This window comes from Phyllobates terribilis, unplaced genomic scaffold, assembly GCF_046119375.1.
Source record: "Phyllobates terribilis strain yellow unplaced genomic scaffold, ASM4611937v1 Scaffold_5__5_contigs__length_657084704, whole genome shotgun sequence".
In the NCBI taxonomy this organism is placed as follows: Eukaryota; Metazoa; Chordata; class Amphibia; order Anura; family Dendrobatidae; genus Phyllobates; species Phyllobates terribilis.
Window position 1 is genome coordinate 481,008,257 of NW_027362765.1, and position 21,268 is coordinate 481,029,524.

At 41.0% G+C, this 21,268-nt stretch overlaps 1 protein-coding gene across 1 annotated transcript in view; it reads left to right on the forward strand.

The window, feature by feature from the left end:
* Positions 1-21,268, forward strand: part of PCDH15 (protocadherin related 15) — a 2,836,044-nt gene that overhangs the window by 2,628,049 nt on the left and 186,727 nt on the right. The window contains exon 29 of the mRNA XM_073685487.1: positions 16,763-16,939. Coding sequence (XP_073541588.1) covers positions 16,763-16,939 — 177 coding nt within the window. The remainder of the gene's footprint in view (positions 1-16,762; positions 16,940-21,268) is intronic.

A 21,268-nucleotide genomic window follows, 5' to 3' on the forward strand; every position in this document is an offset into this window, starting at 1 on the left:
AGGAAAAATGTCGGCCACTAGCTGCCATTTTTCTGAATACACATGGAAGAAAATTAAAAAAAAATCTGCATTTTGGCGAATGTATATTTTTGTAAAATTAGAGTAGAATTTAATTCAACTCAAATTTATTTGTTCATCTACATAATAAAATATCTAACAGCTTGGTTGTAGCACATTTTAGCTACGCTATGCTGAAGATCTAACTGGGTCCATCTGACCTGTCCAATTTATGGTAAACAGATGTACCTGTGACACTGTCTAATAAAACACCTTCCAAATCCTCTCACAGAATCCTCATTGTCCCAATAGTCATGTTGTAGCACTTCTATGTTCAAATCTGCTATGCATTAATGGGAGACCATGATCGAGCTCTGGAGAGCCCCATGAACCACCAATGAAATGGGGAGTTTGTACATAATAATGAATATTCGTCAAATGGTCGGTTGCAATCGCTACTTTCAAAACTATCATTGGTCACCTCATCTATAGAAATAAAAATTGTTCATATTAAGAAGATCTGCAGCGCTAAGGATAAGTAGTGTGGTTCTGGGAAATGTACTTTTAGTAGATAAGAATAGGACCACCCATTCAGATCTGTGAAGCTGAATGCCCAGAGAGGCATGAGGAGATTAAAAAAGTCAAAAAGGTACAAGAAAGACACTTTATGTTGGGCTTGTGCTGTATAATTAACAATAGTCATGCAGGTACTTTGCCTCGCAAAAAATATTACCATTGTGGAAATCACCTGTTAAGTAAAAGAGCCATTTTATTATCACAGATGTCAATTATACACATACCTACATAGGCAGCCATAGTAAGATGTCATTGTAAAGTGAATTTAATGATGCCTACTGTGAACATTTCTATAGAAAAAAAAATGTTCTTTCCACTGTATTATAGTCACAAGTCAAAATCCCATGGCCTTTCCTCTTGTTTGACTGTGAAATGATACAACATAGGTGAATTGTAAGAACTTCTAAACATCTGTATGCTTGTTATTTCCTTGCCTGAGGTCTTGGTAGAAACAGAATAATCTGACCCTGACTTACACAATATGGTTTTCCTTATTATTTGTTGCTTATGTTGCTGCTGATGTGCTTTGTTTCGCTACATAGCTACATAATAAGTTCTGGCTTCATTGAATAATACCTGGTTGTAGAATAAATGACTAAGCACGTGTTTTACATTATTGTTTTATAAAGTATAGACTCTAACCAAAAATACTAATTATTTGGTTAGATTATAACCTCATGTCTTTACATCCATCAAAGAAAAAATTAAATTATTACTTTCTTACTCTTAAGAGAAGACCATGAGATGAATTATGACAGACCAACCAAAGAAAAGTAACTTGATGGCCTTAATTTCTGTTTATTCGACCAACATTCAACAAGGAACTATGGTTGGCCATATACATTAGATGGTTGTCGGCCAAATGATGCTTGAGCCGACGGCCATCTCAGCAGACTATCCGAAACACAGGTGCACATTTAGCCGAGCATTCCTATGTTCTCCTTGAGAAAATCATTAACTGACACATCGGCCGACTGCTTTTCTCAGAGAGGAAAGCAATACAAGATTGGACATGTCTAATCAACATCTCTCCCGTCTGTCAGTCGGCTGGTCCTTCCATACACATTAGACCATACAGTCATGGCCAAAAGTTTTGAGAATGACACCAAAATTATATTTTCACATGATCTGCTGGCCTCTAGTTTTTATTAGTGTTTGTCTGATGTTTATATCACATACAGAAATATAATTGCAATCATATTATGAGTACCAATAGGTTATATTGACAGTTAGAATGAGTTAATGCAGCAAGTCAATATTTGCAGTGTTGCCCCTTCTTCTTCAAGACCTCTGTAATTCTCCCTGGCATGCTCTCAATCAACTTTTGTACCAAATCCTGACTGATAGCAGTCCATTCTTGCATAATCAATGCTTGCATTTTGCTAGAATTTGTTGGTTTTTGTTTGTCCACCCGTCTCTTGATGATTGACCACAAGTTCTCAAGGGGATTAAGATCTGGGGAGTTTCCAGGCCATGGACCCAAAATCTCTATGTTTTGTTCCATGAGCCATTTAGTTATCACCTTTGCTTTATGGCGAGGTGCTCCATCATGCTGGAAAAGGCATTGTTGGGCGCCAAACTGCTTTTGGACGGTTGGGAGAAGTTGCTCTTGGAGGACATTCTGGTACCATTCTTTATTCATGGCTGTGTTTTTAGGCAAGACTGTGAGTGAGCCGATTCCCTTGGCTGAGAAGAAACCCCACACATGAATGGTTTCAGGATGCTTTACAGTTGGCATGAGACAAGACTGGTGGTAGCGCTCACCTCTTCTTCTCCGAATAAGCTGTTTTCCAGATGTCCCAAACAATCGAAAAGGGGATTCGTCAGAGAAAATGACTTTGCCCCAGTCCTCAGCAGTCCCCTCCCTGTACCTTTTGCAAAATATCAGTCGGTCCCTGATGTTTTTTCTGGAGAGAAGTGGCTTCTTTGCTGCCCTCCTTGAAACCAGCCCTTGCTCAAAGAGTCTCCGCCTCACAGTGCGTGCAGAAGCACTCACACCAGCCTGCTGCCATTCCTGAGCAAGCTCGGCACTGCTGGTAGTCCGATCCCGCAGCTGAAACAGTTTTAAGATACGGTCCTGGCGCTTGCTGGTCTTTCTTGAGCGCCCTGGAGCCTTTTTGACAACAATGGAAGCTCTCTCCTTGAAGTTCTTGATGATGCGATAGATTGTTGACTGAGGTGCAATCTTTGTAGCTGCGATACTCTTCCCTGTTAGGCCATTTTTGTGCACTGCAATGATGGCTGCACGTGTTTCTTTAGAGATAACCATGGTTAACTGAAGAGAAACAATGATACCAAGAACCAGCCTCCTTTTAAAGTGTCCAGTGATGTCATTCTTACTTAATCATGACTGATTGATCGCCAGCCCTGTCCTCATCAACACCCACACCTGTGTTAATGGATCAATCACTAAAACGATGTTAGCTGCTCCTTTTAAGGCAGGACTGCAATGATGTTGAAATGTGTTTTGGGGGTTAAAGTACATTTTCTGGGCAAATATTGACTTTGCAAATACAGTAATTGCTGTTAAGATGATCACTCTTTGACATTTAGGAGTATATGCAAATTGCCATTACAAAAAATGAAGCAGTAAACTTTGAAAAAATTACTATTTGTCTCATTCTCAATACTTTTGGCCATGACTGTAGACTGTGTCTGTTGATATCACCTGTTGTCTCCAGAATGCAATTCAACATTACAATAAGTGCAAAGTAAGTGTATTACGTTGATAAACTAAATAAAGCTGCAACCAGACAAAAGACTAATCAGCTTATAATCACTTTAAGGAAAACTGTCTCCACATCTGTGCCTCACCAACAACTATTTGGCACCTCCTGGATTGAAAAGCAGTGCTGTAGATGAATAAGTGACACCTAGATAAATGTGATATAGACATTCTGAATGAATACATGGTTTACATAAATTTCGAGCATTTGGTCTTATGCGGATTCAGAACACCAACTATGCTTTAATTATTCATGTATTTATAGTTATCTCATCCATTCACAGCAGTCTATAAGTAAGGAATATCAAAATGATATATACATGGCAGCTGTGGACCTGACACCCGACACACCCATCTATCTATCAGATCCTACAGTGGCTGGATGAGATACTGAATGGCACTGCAATGCATATCAGTTCTTATTTGAGAGAGAGAATAACAGCTGATCTGCAGGTCTCAGCAGTGGCTGCTACACATTGAATGACGCATCTCAGTTCAGCTCTGTTCGACGTTTACACCTGACCGCCACTGGAACAAAATAACAGCTGATCGTGGGTGTACTTGGTGATCGCCCCCACACTGATTTGATTGATGACCTACTAATATAATAATTGCATTAAGAACCTCCTTACAATGTTTGCTACTTTTGTAGAGCACACTGGTCCACCGAAGAAGTCATGGGTTCCGAAGGTGTAACCTTAGTTGCAGCCAATCAATTGGTGATAAGGGCAGTTCTTAGTGGTTTTAGTCAGCAATAACATGTTTATTGCAATCAAAACCTAATATAGAAACAAAACAAGCATATACCCTGCTGTAAGTAAGTAAATAGTTATAATATGTATAACTAACATACTCTAGGGTAACTATTAAATACTTTTTATGATCAAAAAAGCATAAAAGCAATCCCACCACGGCAAGGTGTACCTCATTCGGGCCGGTCCTATCCTCTAGTATTGAAATCTCACCTTGGGTCAGACGACCTCAATGTAGACAGGGCAGAGCAGGAATGTTTTAATGTTGAGATGATCAGCATGCACAATGATAATAGCATATTTCAGGATTAAATTAAATATGGACATTATACATTGAATACTTTTGAGTTGTAGTTAATAGCATTATTTGATCCTCATTCAGCAATGTATAGAACTTCTCTTTGTGTATACCATATTGTTTGCAACATATTTATTAGCAGACACTCTGGGCCATGTTTGTGCTAGAAAACAAAGTGTAAAATATCTGTGATAAAAGATTTAGTGGGTAATAATAGGCAAACGTCTTGTTCTGAAAGTGATTCATATTTAATTTCAACCAAGCAAAAAAAAAAGAAAAGTTAAACTGAAAAGATCTCAAAGCTTCTCAAATCATATTGCTGAAGTGCATTGACACTGCAGAGTTTCAGCTTATTACATAATTAATTGCTTTGTTTAGTTATACAATCTACCCAACAAAGTTAATTTGGTAAATTGACGGGTAATGAAAATCATGATACTCCAGGGTTGTTTTTATAATACTGCTATAAATTAATAATGGCAAAGAATTACTGTGGAACATTGTCTATATTTCATGAATTGCCCAAATATTCTATGTTGTGCTTTTCTATAAATACAGATAAGTCATTTTAATTTAGCAGCTATTTCTGATTTAAAAGTAAAATATAATCAGCATCACTCTCAGGTATTATAGGGAAAAAATGTATATAGGCAACATAATACAAAGGAAAAATAATGGCTTTTGAATTCTTAATGCAGTGAAATAATTTTTTGCTTAAAGGGGCTGTCTCATTATCCATATTTAAGGCTTCCTTCTTGCTGGGGGAGGTACAATCTTGATTGATTGACAGTTCGAACCTGCAGCATTGTTGAGCTGCTCACCTGAACTCTGCTCTCTCAACCGCTGCAAGCAGAGGCAGAACCTGCAGCCCCAAAGTTGCACAGTGGCCTTTTCCAGAAATTTAGCCAGTTTGAATGCAGTTATTCTCTATATAGAAGAGCACGTGAGCGCCGTGCTTTTTGATTAAGAGGCTGGCTTCCACTGATAGATTGCATAGGTGGCTGGTAACCTTAGTTCAAAGCAGTTAATAAAATTAAAAATGCCTCCATTCTTGAGGTCAGATAGCATTTATAATAACAAGATAAATATTAATTTGCTTGCTATTCAAGCACTTTGCAATTTAACCATTTAATAGAACGAGAATGACCCACTAAAGGGGTTTCCAGAACTATGAAATTGATCAGTGAGTTTCAACAACGCAATGACTCAGCCATTAGCAAGTGTACAATTGGTCAGAAATACACTGTGTAGTGGCTGTTTTTGGTTACTGAAACTCAGGTGCTTTTTATATCAAAGAAGGTGAGCTGCAGCACATGAGAATAGAGATGAGCGAATCTTTCAAGGTTCAAGGCGAACGTCCTAACAGTTCGTCAAGCACATCTGAACCGCATTGAATTCAATGGGAGGCAAAACCAAATGCATTGACAACACCTTCAGGGGGTCCAAAAGCTGCCAAAACAGCTCAAATTAGGGTCAGACACCACTAAAGTGACATCAATTGACCCGGAGTACAAATAGTACAATTGAGCAGCATGGATACATAGAGCAGGGCCTGGGACAGGGCTTGGATCAGCATTTCTAGCTTAAACATTGATCAGTAACAGGTGGATGAGTGACAGGGGTAGGCCTTATGTTCAGAGAGCCCTGCCAAATTCAGGCAACACACATGAAGCAAATCCAACTTGGAGTCCAAACATTTCCAAAAATTAGGGGCAGATACCAGAAAAAGTGGCATCAATTGACCGACAGTGAAAATTTTATAATGGCACAGCAGCAGTCAGGCATGGGACATGCATAAGGTATCAGGGTCTGGGCCAGCATTTACAGTTTTGAATTTAAGTTCAATTTAAGATTAGGTGGGTAAGGGACCAGTGTAGGCCTGCTGCGCTGGGAGCCCTGATACCTCATGCTAAAGGCCAAACTGCTTTTCTGCTCAGCCACACTCAGGTGGCACAAACATCAGTTTCATAGACTACTATTGGTAAAAAAGTGTAAGGATAGTAACACAGGTAGTTGACTGAAAGTAAGTGCAGACCTGCCGGTCTGGGATCCCCTAATGCTATAGGCAACACACATGAAGGAGACCCAACTTGGAGTGTCCACATTTTAAAAAAAATTAAGGGCAGACACCACTAAAATGGCATAAATTTTTCTAGATTAGAAATATTATAATGGGGCTCTGACACCCCTTCCACTACAGGCAAGCCACCAGATGGAAACTCAGTTTCGAGTCTCTACATTTCAAAAAATTAAGGGCAGACACCACTAAAGTGGCATCAATTTCCCTATAGTAGAAATATTATAATGGGGCTCTGACACCACTTCCACTACAGGCAACCCACTAGATGGAGACCCAACTTGGAGTTTCCACATTTCAAAAATTGTTTGTAACATCTGCAGCAGTAGCAATAGCAGGTATAGAAACCACAACAAAGGTGTCACAGACTGCAATAACGCAAGGTCAATGCAGCACATCAAATACTACACCACCACCTAGTCTGCCCAGTCAGCGACTGGGGTGCAAAAGTCGTTGGAGATCCATGACTTGTTCATCTTGATGAAAGTTAGATGGTCTACACTTTCGCTGGACAGTCAGCTGCACTTGTTCGTCAGGTTGTCAGGACACCACCAGCAGCGCTGAAGAAACATTCTGAGAGAACGCTGGCAGCCATGCATGACAAAACTTCCAAAGCACGATAGGTGAGCTCAGGCCACTCTTCCATTTTTGAAGATCAAAAAGCAAAAGAGTCCAAACCCCCCTGATGGCATTGATATTGAGCTCGAGAAACTCCTGCACGATCCTCTCCATTCGTTCACTATGTGTCAGACTTGTACTCTGTTCTGCTGGTGCACAGGCTGGTCTAAAAATTGTGTGAAAGGACTCACAGAAATTGCTTCAGCCAATTACACTGCTACTGCTAATGTTTTTGCATTGACGATTTGACAGTTCCGTGGGTTGGAAGTCTACAACTGCGATAAACACTGTGTGACACACTGCTGTCTTGGGGAAAACTACTGTTAAGATTGTCTAGAAACTTGTTTCGATTCTCCGGCATGTGCATGTCCCTTTCCAGGGAGGTAAACATCTGGCAAAATTTACTCTTGTACCTTGGATCTAACAGAGTGGCATCCCAGTAGTCAGCACTATTTCTGATTCTAACAATACGGGCATCATGTTGTAGATAGTGCAGCAAGAAGGTACTCATGTGTTGGGTGCTTCCATGAGGTCCAAGTTTTTGGTGTGTTGGTGGTGGAGTAACACTCAAGCTTGCTTCCTCCGTCTCCTTCCGCCATCCACGGACAACAGAGAGGGTATCTATGACAATACAACTTAAAATATTAATTAGCCAGACGATTAGATTTGTTAATCCAAGAGAAATACCTTATTGTGTTTTATTAGAGATTTATGGCTGTGTTTTTTTAATGTTCTTCTTGCTCGTCAGTTTATGTTCACTAATTTAACTTATAAAGTGTCCAGCATTCCACTAATCTCATTAGTATCTCTGGAGCCTCTAACAATTGTTCAAAAATCGTCTAGGCCCATTGTGTAAGTGTCGAAAGAAGATCCGGTTGAGCCTTCACCACAGGGAGTCTCACATGTAGACCCAGGTGATGGAGTCGACCTGAAAAAGATACCTCCACTAGTGATGAGTTAGTATGTTCTGTTAACCCTTTTGGCGAGCATGCTCAGGTGCTTTCCGAGTATCTTCAGCGGTGCACGGCGTTATGTTTTCGTCACTCAGTGTTCATGATTTGCGACTGTTTGACAGCTTTAATACGTGTGAAGAATGCCTTTGAAACAGGCATTCCTCACATGTATTAAAGCTGTCAGTCGCAAATTATGAGCACGGAGTGACGAAAACATAACACCCGACCATGCTGAAGATATTCTGGAAAACACCCGAGCATGCTCGTAAATCTCGAGAAACGAGCATGCTCGCTCATTACTAATCTCCACTAATGCACACTTAGCTTTGGGGGGGGGGTGAGAGCAGTTCAGCCATTCAGGGGGCTGAGCTCAGAGAAGCAGAAGAGACATGTGTTTTTGTAGCAGTCAGACTTGGGAAGCAGAATCAAGGAGCATCAGAAAGACTTTTCAAGGAGAATGAGAGACATCCTTCAGGACAACAGATGGATAGCATGGCATTACGCAAAAAAACACAGATTTGAATTCTATACCATTCTAGCCTAAGGTTATATAGCTCTGACTAGAAAGATAGGGATCTGCTCCATTAACTATCAGAGAGACCATGGATACATTTTGGGGAAACCATGTTGGAACGAAGAAGTCACCTGGCCCCATGGATATGTTGTTTGGGGCTGCCAGGAGGGACCCACCGGTTGCATGCAACCCACTGAGACATTCGGAGAAGCCAGATTAGGACCCGCCGGTCATCTGGCTCCATGGAAACTCTCAGAGAGGCCAGGTTGGGACCCTCGGGTCTCCTGGTCTTGTACTGCTAGCTTCCTAAGCTTACCGCTACCTCCTCTCTGTGGGGGCCCACCAGAAGCGGGGGGCCACTGGTTGAGGTAGTCAGTCCTGGAAGTCTCCAAAGTTGCAGCTGTTCTCTCCCAGGTGGGTGGAGAAGGAAAGGTGAGACTGTGTAATGTTGTACCATCTTGTGTATTTGCTTGGACTGTTCTGTGTGTTTATTGTCCATTTTGTGGTTCAATAAAGTATTGCCATGCTGTTTTACCCTCACCCTGTGTTTTCTGAGTAGCGTTACACCCACGGAAGACCCTGGGTCTTCACAGTATCATTATCCTCTTCATCTCCTGACTGTGGCGCGCCCATTACCTCTTCCTCTTCATCCCCCTCCATTTGTTCTTTGGCTCCTGCACCTTCACTAACAGTTTGTCTGGTACCATGAGCCACCCTCAATCACTGTAATCCACCCTCCCTTGGCACCTGCTTGTGTGACAACAGTCTGGAACTTAGAGATATTGTAATGCCTTCTGCACCTCTGTTTCTTCCTCTGAAACCACTGCCTACTCCTGCAGACTATCTAAAGTGTGCTCCAGCATGTAGATGACTGGAATTGTGATGCCAGCTTAGCAGCCATTTTGAAACTGTGCAGAAGGTGCAGAGGTCCTTCATCTGTGTGCACTCCGCAAGCATGATTTGCACTACGTTCATACTGTGTTGGCCCAAGCTATGCAAAATGAGGTACTGCACCAGGGCTCATCGCTGCTGACACAGCCGCTGCAACATGTGCAGAATGGAATGCCACCGTGTTGGCACATTGCATATCAACCGGTTAACTGGTAGGCCGAAAGACCAGTTAAGCAATGCAAGCCAATGACCTGCGGATGCGAATGGCGGAAAGGAGCACACAGCGACTGTGCTTTATGCAGCAGCGCATCCAGGCTGGGATAGTGGCGGATAAATTGGTGTACCACCAGGCTGAGGACATGAACAATGCAAGGCATGTGTGTGAGGTTGCCCTGGCAAAAGGGCTGACACCAGGTTCACACTGTTCTCGCACATGGCCTTTCCTGGATCTAGGTTCAGTGGAGACAGCCATTCCTCAAACTCGGCCTCGATAGCTGTCCACAACTCTTGAGCTGTGTGACTGTGATCTCTAAGGCATATTTATTTAATCACTGCCTTATTGCAGTGAGCTCTAGCTGCGCAAAACAGAGGTGGGGGAGATTCTCTATGCACTGTTGGAACACATGTCTCATTAAGACAAAGTTTAATGGCGCAAGTGGTGGCCCTAAAGGAGATGGAGGAAGCAGAAGCAGGGGAGGAAGTGTTCGATAAAGAGGTTTGTCCCACAAGCCTTGGGGATTCCAAGACTTGTGGAACAGCCCTTTCCCCGCCTGCCCCCACAGCCACCAGAGTCACCCAGTGCCCAATCAGCAAGATGTAACTCTCCTATCCATGCTTGCTCGTCCAGGTGTGAGTGGTGAATTGCACTCTGTCAGAAATAGATTTTTTCAAGGAATGGGTGATGTTGTTTGTGATATGATGGTGTAGCGCAGGCACAGTTTTCTTAGAGAAGTAATGGTGACTGGGCAGCTGGTACTGGGGGACTGTGACAGCCATCAGCTTTCGGAAACTGTCGTTATCCACCAGTTAGAAAGGCAGCATTTCAGTGGCCAACAGATTGGAGATGTTGGAGTTCAAGCTCTTAGTTTTGGCATGTGTAGGAGGAAAAAATCTTTTACATGACCACAACTGCGGGACAAAGGGCTGGCTGCTGTGCTGAGAGAGGGTGGAGTTGGGTGAACACGACAAACTGCTGGACTGTAAATGAGGTGCAGGCGGAGATGTTCTGGTGGATTGAGAAGCATGAGGTGTGCTCATTGAAATAAAAACAGCAGGCATGTCCACTTCCATAACAGCTGACGGGCTCTCACTCACCCCAACTGTAGTGGGTAAACAAGTGGAGGTTCTGTGGCCGGAGACTTGAAAAAATATGAACCCAAAAGGTTTATATACTGAAATGTGCCCTGGTTTCTGAATCATGCTATTAGCACAAAGAATTTAGATTATGAAATTTGTACTCCTGGCTGGAGCAAAAATATTAGCACAAAAGATTTGTATGCCGAAATGTGGCCTGGTTTCTAGAGCATGCTATTAGCACAAAGTATTTAGATTCTGAAATATGGAGTCCTGGCTGGAGCAAAAAATATTAACACAAGATTTATATATGGAAATGTGGCCTGGTTTCTGGAACATGATATTAGCACAAAGCACGGGTTTGGACCCGTAGAAGAGTTTGTAAGACGCGAACCGGCCGTCTTCCTCTCGCGTCTCCCCCATGTCTCCCCTGCACCTCAAATAGACCGCTGCACCTGATTGTCCAAAATACTATGACATAAAAGACTTTTTAGCCAAAGGACTTTGTGAGTGCTGCTATTCATTTTTCTACTTGTTTCGTAGATGCCACACTTTATCCTTTGCACCACCTTTATTGTCCGTTACCATTGCTGGTGTTCAGCAATATAAATATCACACAGCGGTGCCTGAAGATTTTTTCTTTCTCCTGTTGGAACATATATTTGTGTATGTTTGTAAATAATTGATTTGCAGATTGCCTATTTAACACATTACCCCTTAAGAGATCACATTGTAAATCCAAATAACTATGCACTTAGATATGAAATAGTGGGAAATTTATTTGCAATCCAAAAATGAGTGCACAACCTTTTGGTCATTATGCTCTCACCACTGGCGGCATCCTGTGTTCCAGGTATAGCGCTTTTTCACTGCTTGATCAAAGTCTCATTGCAAAAACCATCTGTGTATCTGATGAAGGTCAGAGTCAATGATTGAAATACTGTACTCTCAGTTTTGTAATGCAAATAAATGTCTGACTATCTCATATCTATGCGAGTGACTAGTTCTTTAGATTTACAGTATACAAGGGCCGGGGCCCCCATTAGCACTCCATACCCTCTAGAGTGCCATAATTTGGACAGAAATTCTAAGATCACATCTGAAAATGCGACCATTTAATGCAAAAATATTCCTTCTATAGATCCCTAGAACACTTTTTCCATCTTACATGAAACTACAACAGTGACTAAGTGTTTATTAACAGACCACACATACCATCCATCATTCAATGGAGGAGAATGATGGAACCTGGCATGGTTAATCATCTGGCCTCTCAAAGCCTATCATGTTTAACAGAGCAGTTCTGAAGTACAGCTGGCCGCTGATGGAATATTTATCACAATGGAAGACTAAGCTTTGAATGCTAAAATTTAAAAAAGCCTTGAGAATAAAATAAGTTAACCACTTAAAGCATTGCAATATTTAATTCTTGTATGAAAGGGAGAATAAACTTTATTTGATAAGTTATACAGCCATCTTCTCTGCTTTGCCACTCTAATTGCATTATCTTTTTTCCACTCTGCGTCCTCAACCTCTCGGTTCATGTCAGTGAAGAGACGTGACTTAGCTATGCCAACGTATGAATTCTACAAAGCTATAATTAAATACTGCAGTCTACCCTTCTCCAGTATCTAAGGATGAGATCTGTACATTTAAGGGTTTAAATCCTTTGCTTCTACAACCTTGCAAATGAATTGGCTGATTGTTTAAACATAGGGACTGTCAATGACTCCTTGGAGTTCATGGCATATGTACTTAAGATTTACAGTGTCGTTATGAAAATGGTTTCACATTTCAAATGGTTTGATATTAGTTTCTGTCCCCACTAGACGTCACATAAATAGCTGGCTCTGGAAAGCCGGTCATTTCAGTCTACATTGTTCCTCGATTCCATAGCCGAGGATTTGCCTGATGACACATCAAACAAAACCCTAACAAATTACTGTAATTGCTGGAAACACTAATCTCTCCATTGTGGCTATTATTATTCATATTAATTCTGGAGAATAGTACTGAACAATGCAGATTACAACTGGCTGGGTTTTGTCAAATGCTAACTATTATATGAAACTGGAAACTTTATTTATGATAAGTGTACAGCTCTACCCACAGTAAATTTTTAAGAGTCTGGATTGTAAATTATTGCCCATGAATCATATACACCACCCCATTCGAAAAGAGTACTCCAGAGTTCTGTTCTCAAGATCATTGTTAGTCGTTGCTGTCAGACTCCAACATTTTTCAAGTTATCACTTTTGGTACAATGCCGTAAATTTGTGATCAATGTTTTTGTGTCTCATTTCATATGGCAGTTTTCACAATTTGTGTTTTGCTTGGGTGGCAATATTGAGTTTAAATAAATTGAAGTCCAATTTGTCCCATCTTTGCTACTCCCAATGATGGCATCAATGAATAGTCTACCTGTTGCAAAAGTTATCAGAAATAAGTTCCACTGATAAAAATTATCTGTCTACAGCTTGCAGATTTAGCCTGCAGAGGGCATTGTAATCTTGATTGCAACACCAAAACGAAAAAGTCATGTAATTATGGCAATCTCAGGTTTAATAGGCATGTTAATGATATGCAAATGATGAAAAAATGGAAAGAACATTTTTAACACATCTCGATATATTCAGTATTAAGTATGAGCACCACTAGCAGAGATTCCTACACTTAGACAACTTTGCATGCTATTATCGAGGTTATTATTGGTTGTCTGAGGAATGTTCTGCCATGACAAATGCATTTGGGAATGCAAATCATCAAGATATCTTGCTGGTAGCTTCCTTTTGCAATTGTCAACCAATGAAGTCCCAGATGTGCTTGATGTAAAGCAAGTCCGTAGGCACTGCAGGCCATGTTAGCATGTTTAGACCATGTAGGATGCTCATAGTTGCATGACAAACATGCATCCTGGCATTTTCATGTTGAAAAATGTCTCCTTGGACACTTTCATGTTTGCTCGTGAAGGCCTCTACTTGGTGTTGCCCATGTGGTCTTCTGAGCAATCTACAACTATGATTGCAAGACAAAAGAGAGACTCATTGCTGAAGCAGATAGACCGCCATTCCAGCCTACATTGCCATGATAGCTGCACCATGATAGCCCTTGAGAGTGTTGGTGTGAGTTTAATGGAGGTCTAGCTCAGAGACCAATGTAATTCAAATGCCTACTGATGGTTTATGTAGACACTATTTGATGTCTGAGGCTTGGTATGTAACATCTAACTTAACTTGCAGTACAGAATGGTTCACTATGCCCCATTCTTTGAATTTGAAAGGAACACGTGGGCAAAACTATGAAGAGGCCTTCACAAGGGTTTGTCACAGTAATCCTAATCCCGGGATTATGGTGTGGGATGACATAATGTATGTTAGCTTTATCCTTCTAGATTTTATTCCAGGAGCACTAAGAGCTCACCGTTACATTGATATGGTCAGGGAACCAGTGAAACAGACATTTATCCAAAGTGTCCAAGGAGCAGATTTTCAACACAACACCAGGCTGCATGTTGCTGAAGCTACTGCAAACAACCTGCATGGTCTAAAAATTCTATCATGGAATGCAACATCTCTGCATTTGTCTCCCTTCGAGCACATCTGAGATGTCATTGGAAAGTAGTGAATCTTGATGATTTGTGTACCAAAGTGCATCCAGTATGAAAGGACATTCTTTAGACAATCATTGATATTATAATTATTATTTATTATTATAGAGCTATTTTTTTCCTTTACATGCGAAAAAAGGGGTATGCAAAGCAAAAACAATTACAATAATCTTGAACAAAAACGAGTCAGTGACTGGTACAGGAGGAGAGAGGACCCTGCCCATGAGGTCTCACAATCTACAAGGGATTGATGACAGCCAAAGATTGCAAATGCATGGATTCCTGTGTGCGGCGTTCAAACTTGATAATGAATAAATGAAGATATTTTGAAAACTGTTTCTATTTTTTCCTCATTTGCATATCATTATTGATCCTGTGATTTTCCCAGTCCCATAACTTTTCATTCTTGGTGTGTATTTTCAATGTTGAGGTGTCTATTTGTCAAAAGCTTTTTCAATAGCTTTTCATGACATGTATGATAAATGCAGTAGATGCCCTGAGGTGATGGTTGCCTATGACCACTGTTCCCTTTAAGCCATGTGCTCTTTAAATTATAGAGTTTAGAGATGAAGTGGTACCTTTGTGACTTCTTACAGTAGACTACGATATCTTGCTAGACTTAAAGTTATTGTCACTTTGCCCTTAGAGAGAAAAGTATCTTTCCACAATATGTTATTGATTGAAATAAAGTATAGTCTACTAGTGGACAACCTTCATTAACAGACCCAGGGTCCCGGATATGTGCCATCCCAATGATCTCAACACTTAGTCCCCTTCTACTCACCTTATATAATGTTATATGACTGTTACATTCTTCTATAATAGTGGAAGAAACACTGTTCTTACTCTCTGATAGAATAGTGAAGGCTGCAGTTAATCAGCAGCCTCTCTTGATAACTTCATTATTAGGCTGTGTGCCCACGGTGCGGATTTAATGTATTTCCGCCTCGGAAATGCATTAAAATCGCTTGTTAAGATGTTTGCCATGTTTCCTAATGATAGTCCTCATGCGCTGTGCACATGTTGCGGAAATTTCCGCTGTGGATTATGAAAAATCCGCAGCACAACCATTTATTGTGCGAAATCGCCGCCATTGACTTGCATTGAACCGCATAACATCCGCATGTATACATGCGGATGTTATGCGGTTCAATGCGCGGATGGTACCGAGGTCTGGAGGAGATGAGACTCTCCTCCAACACGGGTACCATGGTACTTGCAAGTTAAAAAAGAATTATAAAGTAAAAAATAAAAAAAAATATTCATAGTCAACTCTCCGGCGGCCCCCGTTGAAAAATAAACGATGGTCCAACTAAATGCAAACCGGATGGAATAGCATGCCGCTGCAAGATGCTGTGGTAGCCATGCTGGTTCAGTATGCCTTCAATTTTGAATAAATCCCCAAAAGTGTCACCAGCAAAGCACCTCCACACCATCACACCTCCTCCTCCATGGTTCACGGTGGGAACCAGGCATGTAGAGTCCATCCGTTCACCTTTTCTGCATCGCACAAAGACACGATGGTTGAAACCAAAGATCTCAAATTTGGACTCATCAGACCAAAGCACAGATTTCCACTGGTCTAATGTTCATTCCTTGTGTTCTTTAGCCCAAACAAGTCTCTTTTGCTTGTTGCCTGTCCTTAGCAGTGGTTTCCTAGCAGCTATTTTACCATGAAGGCCTGCTGCACAAAGTCTCCTCTTAACAGTTGTTGAAGAGATGTGTCTGCTGCTAGAACTCTGTTTGGCATTGATCTGGTCTCCAATCTGAGCTGCTGTTAAACTGTGATTTCTGAGGCTGGTGACTTGGATAAACTTATCCTCAGAAGCAGAGGTGACTCTTGGTCTTCCTTTCCTGGGGCGGTCCTCATGTGAGCCAGTTTCTTTGTAGCGCTTGATGGTTTTTGCAACTGCACTTGGGGACACATTCAAAGTTTGCCCAATTTTTCGGACTGACTGACCTTCATTTCTTAAAGTAATGATGGCCACTCGTTTTTCTTTACTTAGCTGCTTTTTCTTATTAAACCTGACAGGGCACACCTGTGAAGTGAAAACCATTTCCGGTGACTACCTCTTGAAGCTCATCAAGAGAATGCCAAGAGTGTGCAAAGCAGTCATCAAAGCAAAAGGTGGCTACTTTGAAGAACCAAGAATATAAGACATATTTTCAGTTGTTTTATACTTTTTTGTAATTTTGTGTAATTCCACATGTGTTAATTCATAGTTTTGGTGCCTTCAGTGTGAATGTACAATTTTCAAAGTCATGAAAATACAGAAAAATCTTTAAATGAGAAGGTGTGTCCAAACTTTTGGTCTGTACTGTATATATTTTGTATTTCTTAAAATACTGTAAAAAAAAGCCTGCTGTTTCCAACATCTATCGAAGCAGAATGCATGTAAGTTGAAAGAAAAGGTTTCTAAGCTTTATATACTGAGTTAGTCTTGTTTGTATTTCCTTTCAGTATTTTAGAACGTTATGTACAGGATCAGATCCCAGGAGCAGCCGTTGTAGTGGAATCGATTGGAGCCAGAAGATATGGAGATGGTTTTTCAGAAGAGGACTACACTCAGTGCGACTTGATGGTTTATGCTGTAGATCCCCAAACAAACCGAGCTATATCCCGCAATGAACTTTTTAAGTAAGTATACAGGGAAGATCTACCTAAATTCAAAACTGTAAAATTGCAAATTATATCGAAATTAAACTTTTAATAAGTTGTTTTTTTTTAGATATTTTTATAGATAAGACATAAAAAAATAACACAGCCAGAAAAATAGATAACAAAATGGAAAAAGTAAAGTACATGGATGAAGCGGTACCTTTGTGACTTCTTACAGTAGATTTACCGGATCTTTTTAGACTTAAAGTTCTTGTCACTTTGCCCTTAGAGAGAAAAGTATCTTTCCACAATATGTTATTGATGAAGAATCGAGCCATGGCTTTGTCTTTTAGTGAAAGCAAGTGCAACTTGTCATGTGATAAGAGGAGGTGAGAGTTCACCTGAGGTTCCTGCCGATGGGAATAGCAAGTCATTTGTTATAGAACATTCTAGGTTATTTCAAAGAAACCGTTGGAACAAAAGGGCACGTCTGCAAATACCAGCCGTTATTCCTGTGACTATTATCATGTCATAAATCAGTCAGAAAAAAATGAAAAACAACTGATACTAATTAATTTGGCTGACTAACAAAATTAAAAAAAAAAAAGAAAGAGAAAACTTTTGTGATGTGCCTCTAAATTCTCTATTATAAACCTCTACTAAACATCTTGCAATTAAAAATAAAAAGCTAGTAGGAGAAACTCATTGCCAAAATTGCTCATCGCTAATTCCGTGTTGACCTTTGTGAATAACACATATGGGTTAAATCATTTTGACTCATGTAATTATAAAATATATCCTATTTTAGTTATTTGGTAGCCCTAATGATGATCACTTGGTCATTGAGCTGAGAATTGTGATCACATTCTGCCTTACTGTTTATCGGAGAAAAATGGGAGTTTTGTGAGCAGTTCACTGGAACAAAAACATGAGATTGAATAAAAGAAAAACATTTTTATTTTTATTTCAATTACTTAATTTGGATAATTAGCTTTCATCATTGGTTTTTGTCTTTGTCTCACTGATCCAGACTATAAAAAGATTTAATATCTCATCAATCGGATTTATGTTTGTAAGATAGTTTGTTCTTTTCTTGTATATCTCTCTACTAACTTTTGTGAGAACAGCCATAATGGAGGCATAAACGAACGTGCTGTATTTTCCTTATAGACAACACAGCGGCACCCCTGGCCAATCACTATGAATGGGACTGTAACAGACCTTTATTATAGTAAAAGGAGCAGTATTGTAGTTCCTTGCACAGCAAGTGACCAAGAGTTGAATTCTTCCTAGTAGTAGCATCTGCTTGTTTTAATGTGTTTAAGTGGCCTCAGAAAGTTAGACTTGAGATGAGAGAAAGAGACCTGCAAAGTTCTAGTATAGGACCAGGGGCGGATATTGTATTGGTGAAATTTGTGCAGCCGGACAGGGGCCCAAGAGGTATAGACTTCTGTCTTTGTCCACCAGTGAGTAGGACAATGTATGGTACTAATGATGCTCCTTATGGACATGTGAATCATGCCTCTGTTTGTCGCCATTATGTAAAATAGTAGACTTTTTAGATAATTTAAAACTAGCTGTAAGAGAAATGATAAGTGGAAAAAAACAGGCACAGAGGCGAGGAGAAAAGAGAAGAGATGAACAGGAAGAAAGATGTTAGTATGGATTGGGCAGTGTGGTGAGCACTTTGAGCTGTGTTATCTAATTTTAAGCAGGCATTCAGTAAGAGTGAACATGAGAAAGGGAGACGTGTTGGAGAAGTCCATGTAGCAGTCTATAAGTAGTGACATCCTTTTTTTGAGCAATTCGTGCAAATCAAATCTTACATTGTTTGAATTCTGCAGGACCTGCAGATTTCAGGACATTCTACTCTAATTCAATTCCTATCGAATCGAGTCCAATCATCTGTGAGTGCTCATGTTTATGGCCGACAGCTATCTCATCTGTATGGTTAATTTAAGGATCAGGGAAGGTCCCTGCTTGCCAACAATCATGCTATCTTATTTCCATCATGGGCTGTGTTTTTTTATGAATATAAATGTGATCTATGATCAAACTAAAATGTTACTGCATGACTTGTTTGCACTGCAAGATTTTCACTCACAGTAGGGGGCATTTATTACTACTGTAGGGATTTAGCTGATTGGTAGTTGTCAGTGTTCACACAGGCACACAGTTTCTTGTCCAAATAGGAAGGTTTATTAACTCCATAAGCTTCCAGCGGAAGTAATAACAGCAAAGAGTCCAAACAGCAGTATCAGAAACAGAGCAATTCATCAGTTCAATATTCAAAGTTCAATTTCCAGGCCTCTTGCAGAATCTAAGCAACTTACACAGGTCATACACCATGCATACACAGATCCAAATACCAGAGGTGTTTGCACCTTATACTCCCAGACAAGGAATGAACAGCTCAGTTGTCCTTCTGGATTGAAGATTGGATTAACTAGTTCCGCCCATCTCATATTATCATTCCTAACAAACCTGGACCCATATATTGGTCCTATTAACCCTCCCAGCATCTCCTATCCAGGATTCTGCCAGCTGCTTGTCTACATAACCTACCCCTCTGCCCAAAACCGAGGGCTAGGCACCTTCACCGAACCAATTGTTAGCCCCATCCCATCATGGCTTTACCAAGTCTATATGACATACCTGGTGGGGCTTCCTTCTCGTTGGTTGGTAAACTGTATATTGGCTCTCACAAACCCTTTCCAAAACTTCATAGAGTCTTTGACACTTGGCGAGGAATTTGTTCCCCATGGTGAGTACCAAGACAGGCACCCAATCCCCAGGTTTAAATTGTTTCACCCGAGTCAACGGACTATACTCCTTGGATTGTGCCTTGAGGAGGAACTCTTTTGCCTGGCCCGTTACCTTGATCCCTTGACATAACCGATCATTATGCCTAGCCAAACGCGGAAACCAAACACCAGTTCCTGGCTCCTGGGCAACAACATTTAGCACCCTTACTTTTCCCCAAGTATTTTTTTTACCAAAGTCCCTGAGCTGGGCATTTCCAAAGTTTCCCCTGGACAACTCAAGTTCAGGGATATTGACTTCAGGGGATGCTTTTTCCCCCTTGTTGCCAACCAGTATCAACAACTGAATCTCATCAGCCATGGCGTGTGATCAGGTTTCTTCAGTCATGACCTGGTTATCAGCGGAGCTATCATTCAGGCGGTAGTGCTTTCCCCACCAAATCCCAAAACAAAGGGAAATCACTACTGACAATTACAGGATACAACAATCTTTTGACATCTCCATGGATACACTTGAAGCTCATCACCTTCCCAAGGACTGGCACATGTGGAAATAAACTCCCAGACTCCAGTAGTCCTGTCACTAGGACACTGTTCACAGTCATCTGGCATACCTGAGACACCTCGCCAGGATGAGGAACAGCGCTGCAGGCAGGGTAGGAAAAGTAGGATTTCTAATGAGGTGAATAAATCCTTAGGCTATGTGCCCACGATGCAGAAATGCTCAGGATTTTTTCCTGAGCGTTTCTGCATCTCCCTAGCAGAAAAAAAATGCATGCGGATTGTACATGCGTTTTCCTGCCAGGGACATGCGGAAATGAAGCGTTTTTCACTGGCATTTCCGCATGCGGGTGTCAAGCGCTTTCCAAGTGATTTTAGCATCACTTGGAAAGTGCTTGACAACTCGGTCAGACTATATAAATCCATGCAAACGGCATGGATTTATATAGTGTGACCAGAGAGAATGTCAAAAAATAAAAAATAAACCTATACTTACCTTCGATGGCCCCCACAGTCTTGCTGCGCTCCTGTGCTGGCTGCCGGCAGATCACGGTACGCTGTTCTGAAGGACCTGCCGTCACATGACTGTGACGTCACCGCAGGTCCTTCAGTCCTGCGCGAACTGCATGCAAGCACAGGGAAGGAGTCCGGGGGCCGTCGGAAGGTGAATATAATCTTTATTTTTTATTTTATTCCTTTTTTTACAGCTTTTAGAGTACCTGGGTGTGGAGGAGAGTCTCCTGTCCTCCACACCTGGGTACCATCCGCACATTAAAACGCGCCAATTACGCAAGTACAGATGCAGTCTTGCGGAATTGGCACGTTCTAATGCAAGTCAATGCCGGCGAAAATGCAGCACTTCCACAAAATAATTGGTAGTGCTGCATTTTTTTCCGCAATGATAATCCGCAGCGGAAATTTCCGCAGCATGTGCACAGCACATGCGGAAACGCTTAAAAAATGCATCGTGGGCACACAGCCTTATTGCTCCAACTTTAGCATCATGACTCCAAAAAAAACAGTTATTATGGACTGCCTTCTGATTCCCCCTGATGTACCAGTATGAATGGAGAAACGTGTCGAGGTTACAGCACTTTGATAGCTG